Source organism: Nematolebias whitei, chromosome 21 (genome assembly GCF_014905685.2).
Source record: "Nematolebias whitei isolate Nwh7 chromosome 21, NemWhi1, whole genome shotgun sequence".
Lineage (NCBI taxonomy): Eukaryota > Metazoa > Chordata > Actinopteri > Cyprinodontiformes > Rivulidae > Nematolebias > Nematolebias whitei.
The window spans coordinates 22,881,588-22,896,111 of NC_056518.1; the positions used below are offsets into that span (position 1 = coordinate 22,881,588).

General features: G+C 39.0%; 1 protein-coding gene across 5 annotated transcripts in view; it reads left to right on the plus strand.

The window, feature by feature from the left end:
• The window catches only part of daam2 (dishevelled associated activator of morphogenesis 2), a 92,299-nt gene extending 78,699 nt beyond the window's left edge, over positions 1–13,600 (plus strand). For all 5 annotated transcript variants that reach the window (XM_037694883.1, XM_037694886.1, XM_037694885.1 and 2 more), the window contains 9 exons: positions 1,075–1,159; positions 1,454–1,560; positions 3,081–3,169; positions 7,302–7,470; positions 8,620–8,727; positions 8,949–9,009; positions 9,248–9,379; positions 12,122–12,292; positions 12,371–13,600. In XM_037694883.1, coding sequence (XP_037550811.1) covers positions 1,075–1,159; positions 1,454–1,560; positions 3,081–3,169; positions 7,302–7,470; positions 8,620–8,727; positions 8,949–9,009; positions 9,248–9,379; positions 12,122–12,292; positions 12,371–12,583 — 1,135 coding nt within the window. In that variant the 3' untranslated portion in view covers positions 12,584–13,600. The remainder of the gene's footprint in view (positions 1–1,074; positions 1,160–1,453; positions 1,561–3,080; positions 3,170–7,301; positions 7,471–8,619; positions 8,728–8,948; positions 9,010–9,247; positions 9,380–12,121; positions 12,293–12,370) is intronic.
• Positions 13,601–14,524: the final 924 nt, after the last annotated feature.

A 14,524-nucleotide genomic window follows, 5' to 3' on the forward strand; every position in this document is an offset into this window, starting at 1 on the left:
GAACAAGAAGGAGGGAGAGAACGAGAACAAGAAGGAGGGAGAGAACGGGAGGGAAGGGGAGAATGATATAGAAAGGGAGAGAACAAGAGATGGGAGCAGGTGAGGGAGAGAACGAGAGGGAGAGCATGCGAGAGAGAGAGCATGCAAGGGAGAGAGCGAAAGCATTAGTTAGAGAGCGAAAGCATGAGAGTGTGTAAGAGAGAGAATTTATATTGACCTAATGTTATTGCAGACAGTCTAAACTCTAAATAAAAAGTTAAATTAATTCATTACTGCATTTCAAGACTGCCAGACATAATAAATAAAAATAATGAAGGAAGTTTGACAGTTTTTTAGATAAAATATTTGAAACTTTTAATTCTTTGGTATCTTCAATGCCAGAATGTCTTCAAAGTGATGTAATGGCAATGTTGCAAAGTGGTCAATACTTTAGTGTCCAAACATGCATTTAATGTTGTGCAAAACTGAAATGCATTTACTTATGTCTTACTGTATGAAGCTGCAATATAAAGCTTTTTTTTTAAAAATTTAAATAGAAATTTAAGCCACATCAGTCAATTATTAACTATTCACGTGCTAAGTTGTTCATGTTTACTCATATAAAAGATGTATATAATTAACCCCGTTCCCTCGGGGCTCACCCTACATCTGAACGGGAATCAATCGCCATCCTTTAAGATCCACTCGGCAATATGGGCACCATTCAACGCTCCAAACAGCAATGGTCCTGAGCTCCTCTGAGAATATGAATGCTGACACCACTCTACAGATCAATAAACAGACTTCCTGAGCCCTTTGTGTGGCAGACAAAACATGCAGCATGCTCCCTGAACTCTTTCGTGTCGATGGCGAATGACCCTGACCCAAATGGGGTCAGCAGATGGTCAATAAGGCTCTGATGCTCAGACTAACAATGCTGTTATTGATCGTAACCCAGCACACGTAACGCTGATCAGACACACTGAAAACAGCTGGCAGAGCTCCGGGGGGTGGCTTTCACTACTTCAGACTGGGTTTCAGAGCATCACTGTTGTCGTTGTGCATTTTCATTGAATATTTTCCTCCTACTTTCAGGTTAAAAATGACAAATGAGGAAATAAAAAGGGCGATACTCGAGATGGACGAGAGAGAGGAGTTGGCCAAAGATATGTTGGAGCAGGTTTGTTTCATGTTAAGCCATGTTAACATAATATGGACAGATTTTTATTTTTAGGCAAGCAAGAATAATTTTAGAACGCTAGCCTCTAAAGATTCTTGAAATAATGAAATATTGCCTGTCTGTGTTGTCTGTGTGTGTATTGTTGTAAATAGTATCAGATATAAGACATCTAATGTAGTTATCCCAAGGTTTTAATGGATATACAGTTGATAAACATTAGTAGTTTGCCACAATTGGTAGTTTAATCTGAATTCAGTTGTAAACATGTTCATTTACGTTCTCGTATCTTTGCAGCTGCTTAAATTTGTCCCAGAGAAAAGTGATATTGATCTTCTGGAAGAGCACAAACATGAGTTGGAGAGGATGGCTCGGGCTGACCGCTTCCTCTTTGAAATGAGCAGGTACAAATGACGCACTCTGCCTCCAGTCATAGCAGAGTTTGCTTTTGTTTTTCTGTTTACATTTTCTGTCCGGTCAAAGCCAGTTAATACTTAAAGTGGATCTTAGTAAATATATATATATATGTATTTTGCTTTGAAATGGTCAGTAAATAAAATAACATGTAATAAAAATCAGCTTCCTCTGGCTCCTCCTAGTGTTTTTAATGTAGAAATGTGTCTGAGTAAACGCAGCCAGAGCCAGCTGGATACTGTAGGTGTTGTGCATTTTTTGTTTTCCATAATGAGGGTAAAGACCTGGAAATATCCAATTGGAGAACAGAAGAGCTCCTAATCTGTATATGTTAAAAGTAGGAGCTTCAAAGCTGCTTTCATGAACTCCTGAAGCACAGGGAAAACAATGTTCCCATATTTTTTTTTTTACCTGCATCTTCTATGTTGCATAGATTCTCATTAATCTGTATTTATGTGAATAAAAATCAGGTCAGGATAGTGAGTGTGATCAGCCTCGTTGGATTTAGTGCAACTTTTTTATTTTTTATTTTTATTGTTTATTTACAGCCCTTATAGTGAATTTATATAGTGGATGTTAGAACTCTAATACAGTTTGTGTATTAAAAATTCTATGATCCAACATCAGAAGAACATTGAAGTTACTGGGTTGCATTGAGTATTTTCGAAACAGCTATGCTTTCAGTGCTGAAGACCTACATTACAGTACTTTAATACATGCAAAAAAGAACTGCATGTTTATAATCCAGAGCCAGGGAAAAACAAACTGGTTTTACAGGTAGAGCGCAAGCACAGCAGAGAGGAATGGACCTTAAAACTGTAAATGACAAACAAAATGTTCAATATGTGTTTTTCTTTAGATTACATTTTTGTAGCTGAAAAGTTTGAAAAGAAAGGGTAAGACTTAAATGTCACACCAGAGTTTGCATGATCCAGTTTAAGAAATATGCAGATCTTGCGTAGATTAAAAACTCTAATCAGGCCTTAAATATTTTATAAGCAGAGTGTGTATCTGTTCAAAAGGAATCATCAAGAACAAACATCAAACTCTTTTGTGATTCATTATTTAGCTAAGAACTGAAATTCTAAATGCCCCAGGAGGCCTGTGGTCCCATTAGTGTGGGGAATTTTTTTTTTTTTAAAACAGAAACCTTTTATTTTTAGTCCATTTTATCCCTAATCGTGCATTCTGCAGGGGTTATTAAATTAAATGTAATCTTGTCCACTGTCATTTTTCTTTGACCACATCTCTCGGGTCTCGGGAATACATCATGGTTTTTTGGGCCATTTAATATCCTTTGACCCTGTTTGAACAGCTCACTCCCTTTTTAGTCAAACACTTCTTTTTGATGAGAGCCCTTTAGATGAATGTGAAACTGTGTAAAGTGAGAGGGAGTTTTGCACAATTGGTTGACTTCTAGCTTTGAAGTTCCGCTCCCCTAAAGACAAATGTAACTTACCCCTCTGTCTCGCTCACCACCTCCTTTTTACCTCTTTGTTTGCCTCATCAGGATCGACCACTACCAGCAGAGACTGCAGGCTCTGTTCTTTAAGAAGAAGTTTGCAGAGCGTTTAGCTGAAACCAAGCCAAAGGTTGAAGGTAAGGACAAACATGAAAGAGCTGGCTTCCTTATAAAATCCATAAATCAGAACAAAGTTTCTGTGGTTGTTTAATATAGGGATAATATTCTGGATATATGTTTGTTATATATGGGCGGCTGTGGCTGAGTGGTTAGAGCAGTCATCCTCCAATGCGAGAGTTGGGGGTTCGAATCCACCAGCAGTCACATGTCGAAGTGTCCCTGGGCAAGACACTGAACCCTTCATAGCCTCTGATGTGTCCCTTCAGTGTATGAATGTGATCTAAAGCACTGATTAGTCTCTTTAGAATGATTTGTTCAATTAGCTTTGTAGTGATCTAGTAGAGTGCTGTATGAATGGGTAAATGAGGACACAGATTGTGGTGTAAAGCGCTTTGAGTGTCTTGAAATAAGATAGAAAGTACAGTCCATTTACCATTTATAATGCCCATATAATCTGAAATCCGCTTGCTTTTTTGCATTTATAAACTCCCCTCGTGAAAATTATGATAAAAACAAATCTATGACAGAACTCTAGATATACTTTAATTATCAAAGTATTGTATTTGTATTTTTATTTTATTTTATATTTTCTTTATATATACCTGGTAGTTGACAAAAGAAAAATTGTAATTTTTTTTATTTTTTATTTATTTATTTTTTTTTACTGAAAAAGAACACATTCGAATTTCTGAAAAGACCTGTCTATTTTTGTGTGACGTATATCGACTGATTTAAGAAACAAAAGAAAATGATAAGAAATGCAGATTTTGTCACTTGCTTTGGTTTTTAATCAATCTTCCACTTTCAAAACAAAAGACAGATAATTTAAAATCCAATGTTTGTTTATTTTATATGAACTTTGGCCTCAGTGCATTATAAGCCATATTAGCCTACCAGCTGCTTCATAGTTCATTTATTGGAAAACTTCATTTAACAACTCCTCATATTTAGCATACTCTTGGGCTTTGGGTTACATACCTAAAGAGTAAACTCTAAAATGTTGAATGGTACTTTACAATAAATAGGAGCTGTCATTTAAACCGATTTTGTTGGGTTTAATTGATGTATTCATCCTTTCTGAACAAAATTTCAGCATGACTGTTCTAAACCAGACCATCAGAATTAGTAACTTCTCCAGCAGAATCGTTTTGATTAAATCTGCTACTGCTGAGCTGATATTTCACCAGTCAGCTGGATCAGGTAAAAACTAGAAATCTTCCAAATGTTGTGCAACTGATGGAAAGTTTGTGTAGCATATATCTAAAACCTGCAGCTGACTTAATTGCATGAGATCATTTTCTACTTCTAAGACATTGGAGGAAGTTGGGATTACAATGGACAGAAATCCATGCAACAAATGATCACCGCTGGTCATTTCTGTGCAGCTTTTTGGTTAATCTCAAATGAGGCTCTTGCTGAAAGTGTGAAGGACAACTATACGGGAACAAACATGAGAATAATGGTTTTTCCAGCATTTTTCAGGAAAAACTATTGTGAAGCAAAAACTGGAAGGTGCTTTAGAAGCCTTGTCTCCATCGTGGCACTTTTACTGACTTCTGTATGTATGCATCATCAGTCCTCTGAAATCAGAATCAGAATACGCTTTATTATCATTGCACCTAAGTACAGTGAGAATATGTTCATGCAGTCGTCCAAAAGATGGGCGGAGTGCACGTTGCTGCTGCTCCTAAGAGCGTGGCCCCTTGTTTTTTTAGATAGAAAAGGGGAAAAGGCCATGAGGAGAGGATAGTGGTATTGCAAAACAGATTTCTTCATACCTTGTCCTTACCAGGACATGATTTAAGACATCAAGAAACTCTACCAGCAAGCACATTTATAGACACGTTACATGTGCATTTGACAACAAGACGGTGAGATTTGTCCATGAAGCACTTCCAGATAGCATCATAGTCCTGTTAAGATATTGATGTCAGCTGCCACAGCTCTGATAAGCATTCACAGAAGTTCTCGGGGGTGGGGGATTTCAGGCAGACTGTTATTTCTTGTCAGCCTTGAGTTCTGCTAGTAGTTTCGATGATCCAAAATGGCCAAATTTGTGAGTATTCCACTGGTCCGTGCTTATTAGCTCCCTCCAAGGTCGTCCCTAACATACTGGCGAGTCCCAGAAGCTGCAAGTGGCCTGCGATTCTCACAAATCATTTCCATTTCATGGTTTAGCTTGTAAATCAGCTGAGTTTGAATGCTCAAAGCACAAACCAAACCTTCGCTTAAGGTCGGCAGCTTTGCCATAGCCAAAACTGCTGCCACCGTCTTCTTTAATAGCCGATAACATAGGTATCTGCCGGTGCCAAAAAGCAGAAACCCTGCTATCATGATTCCAATTATATAAAAGTCTTTGGCATCCTCCTGAGACGATACGGAAAGGCACATCAACTTCCAAACCCTCACGGATCCATGACGTACCCTGCCGCGTGTGTCTCAGCGGGGCATGAGGGTTCTCCAGGATCCTGTCGCTTGGTTGAAAAATTTATCGATTGCGTTGAAAGTTCAGCTGACCAGATCCATGACAGTAGTTTACGATTCAGAAGATGTGTAAATAGAAGCTCTGATGCACAAGACAGAGAACAAAAAAGCAGGAGGAGGACGGGAGAGGAAAGAAAAGCAGCTGTCTTGCTCGAGAGCGAGTGAGGGGAAAAAAAAAAGGGTTGGTGATGTCCCAACAGACATGTTGACAGTCTTTCTAAAATCTGATGTTTAAAAGTATGTATTTTTCTTGTAAACACATTGGATGTATGATTTCAGTTTATCTGAGTGGGTTGTAGAAATAACACAGATGGGATTAAATATGTAGCTATGCTGGTGGCGCAACTTTCCAACAGTTTCCCAGCTTTGAAGAAACGGATTACTTTCTGCAACACACTGGCAGATACATAATTTCACCCTCTGTCATATGTCTGCCTTATTAATCTCCATATAATATGCATATTTAATTATTATTTTTTTTAAATAAAACTAAATCCACAAAGCAAGCAGGACATGAGAAAATTGGAAAACACGTCTTTAGGTTATAGTTAATCTGAATTGCATAGTTACATGTGCATGTATTCATGATGGGCAACTTTAAATTGTTTTTATGTAGTTTCTCTTTCCAGCCAGTATTGAAGTTTCCAGGGAGGCTGTTTTGGAAAGCTGGCTCATGTTGTAATCCCTGAATCTCACTTCAAAGATGGAGGAAAAGGCCATCCAGTGTGGCTTTAAGACATATGTGCGCACACAAACATTAGCTGTCACGACTGAGCTGTCACAGTTTGCTGTTGGAGCCAGACCTGCTGGGCTTTGATGAACACATCACACTACTTTTGTCGGCAGCGTTTTATTCACGGCGAGTGCTGACTGACAGTTCATTTCTGTATGTGCTGCAGATTTTTTTTTATTTTTATTTTGGTCACACGTTCAGTTTATTCTAGCCTGAGGTCAAACTAATGTATTCTGACGTACATTTTATTCACTGCCAGGAAGAAAAAAAGAACCTAATTGCTGTTGTTGAAAGCAAAAATCATCTGACCACACTGCTCATCGATGTAAAGATTTCCTGCTGTTTTGTTATTCATGTTGCTTCATCACGTAATTCAGACGAGCCGTATTTCTGCGGACCACCCAGCATCTTTAATCAAAGCATTTACTTTAAAAACAGTAGTGTCTTGTCAGCACTGCCAGATCGGTTCTCATGCTTTATCACAGCAGAAAGAACTGTAACCATAACATGAAGTTTGTTAATGATTTTCACAGTCACACTGAGGTTTCCTCTGTGGAAACGGGGAACCACCTGCACTCTGCCAGACTCTGTTCTCAGAGGGAATGAAAAGGACAGAGTTGAGCTATGTTTGGGATATTCCCTTTGCCGTGCTGTTTTATTGATGAATGGAAGAAGGTGATGTTTCTGCACCATGCTGCTGGTTGCTGTGGAGAATATTGATCACTCATCGTGAGGGATGTTAAAAATGTAGGAAACTTTACGGCAACACGAGCTGAGGTATGACTTTCTGTGTCCCAGTGGGGTTTGAGTGAAGTAAGAAAGTGGAAGGAAATCTTTTAATTCCAGTTTGTTATGCAACATAAAAGGTTGAACACATGCAGGTTTTGCTGAATGATCTTCCCAGCTGCATCTCTGTCTCCGTTTTCCATCAGCCATCCTGAATGCATCGGTGGAGGTGGTCCGGAGTAAACGTCTGACTCAGGTCCTGGAGGTGGTGCTGGCGTTCGGTAACTTCATGAATAAAGGTCAGAGGGGTAACGCCTACGGATTCAAGGTCTCCAGTCTGAATAAGATTGTCGACACAAAGTCGAGCATTGACAGGTGGGTCAGAGGGGGATCTGGACAAAAATTTAAATTCATCTTTTACTTTTTTTATGGACACACGGATGTCAAACACATTTTACAAGAATCAGTGTCTGCAGTGTGACCTTATGGATACCCAATAATACAACCCTTATAATATTGGGTTTCCATCCTCCCAATCTTTTTTCCAAAATATTTATTTTAACAGTTTTGCTCCAGCATAAACTTTTTTTTAAGTCTGCAGAACCAAGTAATGTTTTTCAACTTTGCTAATGAAGATTTATGCACGTTGGAGTCCAGCATGTGGGAGTTCTCTTGTTTTCAGGAGGAATGAAATGCTGTCTGAACAGTCATGGTTTCCATGGTAACAGGAACTACTGTGGCATGATTTCCCTCAAAGCAAAAGCGCCTCCATGTAAACTGAGAGATGGGCTGAGGCAAGACTCACTTATTTCAGTGCTGTGACCCAATTCCTCTGTATGTTCTGACTTTTAGGCAGGCATTCTGCAGCTAGATGGCAAAAATAGGCAACAATTTCACAAATATGTGTGCTATCGACATGCAGTGCTTCTAAGTGAATAAGTAGTACCGATCTATTCTGATTCATGTCATAGTTGTAATATTCACATTATCTCCCTGAGAACTGAGTTACTATTTGTGGGAGTGTTGCAATAGTAACCTGTCAACAGCACATCCATACAATTACATGTGCCAAAAAAAGTAATTGTAATAATCTAATACACATGTAATTTCTTTTTGAAGTTTTTAGTTTTTATGCATGTATAATTGCAGCTTTGCATTGTGGGAAAATCATTCTGACATAGTTTGCAATTCTTGCATATGTCAACACTTAACAGAAAATTTGCGTTTCAAACAAACAAACAAAAAAATCTACATTATATTTTGTGATATAAAAAGTATTTAAAAATGTTATACTTATTTATAAAATTTTACAAAATAAAGTGTTAAAGCATCTGAAACCAAACAATTTCAGCGTAACTTATTATGAATATATTCTCAAATTTACACCTCAGTTTTGAAATGAATGAATAAAACAACCACAAACTTATAAAGTCAAAACTGATCCAAACAATCCAAGTTTTTAATTAAATATTTGTGGAGTATCACCTGTGTTATTTTAGTTAAATGATGCTTGTGATTTGACAGGAGCATCACCATGCTGCACTACTTGATCATGATCTTTGAGAAGAACTACCCAGACGCGCTGCACATCCAGGAGGACCTCAGGAGCGTGCCTGAAGCCGCCAAAGTCAAGTAAGTGCACAAAATATTACTGTGGAAAAAAATTACAATAATTAATGCATCAGTTTTTGAAAACAAAAACACATCCAGCTGTGCTTTAAAAAAGTATTTGGATACAAAGTATCCAGTGAGTTGGTCTTTTCATTTTCAAAATTCTCTGACTTGCAAATTACTAAATAAATGCTAAGTACAATTATTAAAGATGATCGTTGCTTGCTTTTTTTCCCCCTCAGTTTGTCAGAGTTGGAAAAAGAAGTACACAATATAAAAAGTGGGCTGAAGGCTCTCGAGGCGGTGAGTTTGTGTCACGCTCGTCTTCTGCTGCTGGTTCTTTTCTTGCCTGTAATTATGTTTTCGAGCAGTGCAGAGATGGACAGCAGGGTGACAGGTTTACTGTTGCTCCGTGACGTTGTCGTGCACAATTCAGAAACATTGTGACTTTCACACAGAGCAGAATCATGTATATTGCAGTAAAACAATGATTAAACTCACTTGTCTTTAGTCTGATGTGTGATGTTCTGCTGCCCACCAGGAGCTGCACTACCAGCAGAGCAGGACGAGGGAGCGTGGGGACAAGTTTGTGGCTGTGATCAGTGACTTCATCACTGTGGCTGGATTCAGCTTCTCTGAACTGGAGGACCAGCTGAGTGAAGCCAAGGACAAGGTAATCGTTAAGCGTTCCACTTTTAAACTCAAACCCAACTGAAGTCATTAGTTTGGGCCCTCGAAAAACCCCAGTGCTCCATGGGTTTCAATGCTACAGTAAAATTAGTAATGTTTTTAAATCAGATTTTTTTTTTTTTCTTTTAATCTCACCAGATCTCCAAAGCAGCATTCGTTCGCTTGTGGAATATTTCTTAAAGCAAGAGCATAATATCCCAATAAAAATATTTTAAAATCTCATTCGCACATGCCATGGAAGGCTGGATTTTTACTATATCCTTTTAGCGGGGTTTAAAAGACCAATATATTGTAGGTTCATAATATGTCTATGTGGGTGGCTTTAATGCATCCATGAAAAGATATCCTTACTGTCAATCCTTCATGTTGGACAGGCTGAAAGAAGGGAATTTGAGAAGCGTGAAGCATCTGGACATCCCTTTAAGTCTGGTGGGATAACTTAAGCATGGTTGGGAAACCCCAAGTTGAAAGATTAGCCAGGAATCCCCCTCCCACATCTTCGCTTTGTCTTTGTCTCCTTAAGTTAGCATTTTAAATCCCCACTCCTTCCATTTACAAGTGGAACAACTGGCCTTTTGAACCCTGCTGGCTCAAGAACTGATGTATGATAGGAAGCATGTCAGCTGAAGATGTCAGCAGGTCTGAGGGATTGTCAGAGCAAGTCAGTTCTGAAAAGATTTACGTGAACATGCTTAATTTGAGGGCCTTCAGAGGTTTCGTTCACATTTAGCACACTGTATGATTTTAAATCTTGCGGACTGTTGTTGGACAAATTGCCCTCTCTCCTTTAACGATGCTGGAGCCCTAAACTGCTGTAAGGGGATTCAACACATCATAAGACAGATAGAGTGAAAGATAGAAGGAAGGGCTCTTGGTTTAATGTAAAACCTCCCTTCCACTTAATTATTTGTTCAAGGAGGGGTGAAAATTGGAGGGAAAATAGTTTAGACGTCATGGGCGATGAACTGGATGAATGGGGCACCAGTTAGTGCAGTAAAACAAAAGAACCTGTGTTCACTGACCCAGACGCTAAACACACAGATATGCGTGTCTGTGTGTTGGTAAGTGGAGAGTCATACACATTAACTCTGTGCTTCTCAAGGCTCGCCAACGTTTTCGTAGGCTTCTAGTGGAAAACAAATATGGAAGTCGGGATGTGTGTTTCACCCTCAAGAAGGTGGAGGATAATGAAACAGACTGAGCAGCCCGCTGAGGCTAATAAAGCTTCATGGCAGCAGAGGTGTGTCTCTTTTACAGACATTACTGTGCACATCACAAACGAGGCCGCAGAGGTTATGAGGGTTACAAGCACAGATGTTTTCTGATTCTAAATACAAGATCTGGGTTTATAGCTTTCAGTGAAGTGGTAAACTGGTTTATTTTGGACCATTTTTGTTTGGATTCTTCATCAAAACTACGCAAATGTGCACATATTGTTATGACAGTCTCTCATGAACCAAACAACCAGCTGACAAATGTATGAACCCACTCCTTTTAGGTCCATAGAAGGGTATTGGAGTACTTTTTTAGGGATCAAGATTAACCATTTCCATTTGTATACAATAAGAACATTTAATCCAAGCGCAGTATTTTGTTCACTCTTCCATTTCAAGATCAGGTTTCCCTTGAGTGTTTTTTCAGAAGCACATTCAATATGGAGTAGTAAAACCTTTTTTTGGCTTTGTTTTGTTGTGTGAGATGAGGGGAGTCATATTCTTCATTCCATGGAGTGTTATAGTATTTACTCATTTAGAGCAGGCCCAAGGGGGAACAAGAGGAAACCAATTTGACCAGAGACATAATTACTAGCAGAGGGAAGGGATGATGGTGGGGTTGTCATGGAGACCAGGCCCATAATGACAGGATGGTTTTGCATCATCAGGAAGAAAAAGCTACTCCGTTTTGTCACGGCGCAAAGACCACATACAGAAAACTATAAACAAGAGCAATACAATGTTCTGTCACTGGATTCCCACACAGAGTTAGAACAGTCAACGCCTCTGGAGTCTCACTGGAAACATACCATAGTTACTCTGACAAGAGTACACTATCACAAAATGCGCACACAATGCAGCTTTTTCCAAACTACTAGCAGCCGAAGCTGCTTTTCAGACAGGAAGTGACCAATGCTAGTAGATGAGAAGAAATAATGGTTTGTTACTCATCAAAAAGTTTGATCAACTTTTTAAGGAAGACACCAAAATAAAATTCAACATTTGCATAAATTATAAATATGTATACCGATTCATTTGTAATGTTAACTCTGTAAAGTTTTAAAATAAGGAGAAGTTTTTGGCCTCCAAATGAAAAGCAGAGTGTTGGAGCACTTTATGTCAGAGGTTACTGTTTGTGATTCAGTTAAACGCTAAGTGTGGAGGAACGTTTGGCTGCAGGCCTCATGTTGGCTCAGAGTTCTGAACAGCTTGGACAGAACAGTGCGGACATACGGTGGTCCAATCACGCAGCCGCTCTGCTCCTTTGTGTGTTCCTGCAGATCTTCAGAATATGTATTGTGCATACCAGTAGAATTTAATTTCAAGAACTTGCAGGCTCATGAATGTCTGTCTAAGAAATGTGTGCCAATTCAGATAATTTATGCAAAATGAGACAAGAAATAATCTGTTTCAGTTCATATATGATTTCATTTATGTAACTATATCTGTATGCAGGCCAGTTTTGAGTTTTTTTCATGTCATTGTATAAAAGTGCAACGTGTTCTTTGCAGTTTGCCAAATCTCTGAAGCACTTTGGAGAGGAAGAACGGAGGATGCAGCCTGACGATTTCTTTGGGATTTTCGACACCTTCTTGCAGTCGTTCAGCGAAGCTCGGCAGGACCTGGAGAACATGCAGCGGCGCAAAGAAGAAGAGGAGCGGAGGGCACGGATGGAAATCATGGTGCGACTAGAAGAATGAACCTCACCACATATCTTCTTTTTGTCCTGTATAAAAACCTTTCCTTTAATTTTTCTCCAGCTGAAGGAGCAGAGGGAGCGAGAACGACGGGCTAAAAAGGGCGGAGCCTCAGACGAGGTCTGTGGAGAGTTTGACGACCTGGTCTCCGCATTGCGCTCCGGTGAGGTCTTCGACAAGGACCTTAACAAATTTAAGCGTAACCGCAAGCGCTCCGTCAACCAGCTTGGTGAGGGTGGCGGTCGGGAAAGAGCGGTCACCAAGGTGAACTACTAAGATGGAGAAAAGAAGGTAGAAAACAAACACTAGAGATCTAAATTCTGCCGTGATGCAGATCTCAATCTTCGGTCATGGCTGCCATCGGGGCAGATGTAAGAAACAGCTGGACTGAACATGTAGTGACACGCATGGACGGCTACGCTGCCTTGAAGGATGCAAAAGACTCCTCTGATTGGTCTTGTTAAGCTAATTCCAACTTGTGTATCTTGACGGTATAGATGGACAGATGGACAGACCACTGTGACACATTGTTCTATGTCATCTGACTGTATCACATGTGCTTCAGGTTCTCCGTGTCTATCACACCACTTTTGTTCCATTTCTGCCTTTCTTTGTAAATGTCCATGGTTCCTCTGTCTGCGCCTTGGTGCTGCTGGCCCCACAGTTTGCTGAGCTGGTCCTTAACCTCAAGGGACAATGGGATCAGATGTAATATTGTACATAGATGCAAGACCAAGAGAAAGGAGTATAAAAGGGCCCGTGAAGCCGAAAGATTGGATTATTTTTCTTTTTCTCGTGAGAAGAGACTTAACAACCACAGAATGAATGAATGTTTGTGAACTACCAATATCTCAACAAGGAAATGAGGTCAACAAATCTCAGAATGCTTTGGTAGCTTCTCAAATGAGAAGAATGCACAATGTGGGGTGTGCTTATTGCCTCAATAAAGAGGATTTGTACAAGTGGTTTCCAACTGCACAGTCCCAGTGAGAAGCACGCCAACCACGAGTTCACAAAAAAAAAAAAAAACGTTCTCCTCAAGGATTCATCTCTGTTTGATCCACTCCACTAAACAACGATTGTGCCACATGGATTAAGCCTCACCTACACTCCTAGATGGTTTCAAATCCACACTGGCATTAAGCTGTGCCAAAGCTGAGAGAAAACAACTGTAAACTTATTCATACAGAATATCCAGCAATTAGACATTGTTATAAATATGTAGATGCAGACGAGCTAATTGCTAAAAAGATGTAGAAGGTTTTTGTTTTTTGCTTTGGGATTTTGTACACATGATGCATTCTTTGTTGGTGTTGCAAGTTCACATTGCTGTTGAAGTGAATTTCTATACATTCTTCATTCATTACTTATGAGCGATATTTGCTTGTCCCTTTTCACAACCTTTGTGTTTTGTTTGCACTGTGGCTTTTCTGACAGATGTCACTCATAAAAATACAAAAGCCAACTAAAGCTGATGAAGGAATGCCATAAAACAGATCTAAACTTTAAGGACTCACTCTTCATTTAGTTTACAAAAGGCTCCTTGCTTTGCTGTCATTCACTAAAACTTTTCTCCGATTGGTTTTGCTTCTTTAGCTTCAATCATCGTGTCTGTAGGAATAATCATTTAGCCTCGGTGTTATTTTAGTTGCCATTGTCAAATCACATCACGTGATGAGGCTGTTTATTTTTGTAACATGAAAGTACTACATGACATTTTTCCCTTAATGTCATTGTGAACATTAACTAACCTCTGAGAGAGTATCACTGGAAAAAAGAAAAAAAATCTAAATATTCTTCTATTCTTGCAGCTTTTCTTTATTTTTAATAACCGGTTGCCAAAAATCTCACAAGCCAGAATCAATTTTCATAAAATTGAATGTGTAATTTTTTGTAGAATTTGTAAATGCATTTCCAAAATCTAAGTAGCAGGTATGATGGTATATTGGTGCGTAAAATATTCTAAGAATCTATTGTTTTTCTTCTAATGATCCTTCAGCTGTCAGGAGTTGGAGAACAAGACATAATTCAGGAGATGAGGATGTGAATATACAACTCTATGGAGATAAAACATTGTTAAAAAACAAAACAAAACAAAAAACCACCTTTAATTGGTAATTGCAGACAAATGAGAAATGTCCCAGACTGCACAGTTTAGGGTAGAAGAAGTTGTTAGAGTATTTTACTCTATCTATTGATCGTTTAAACTTATACTCA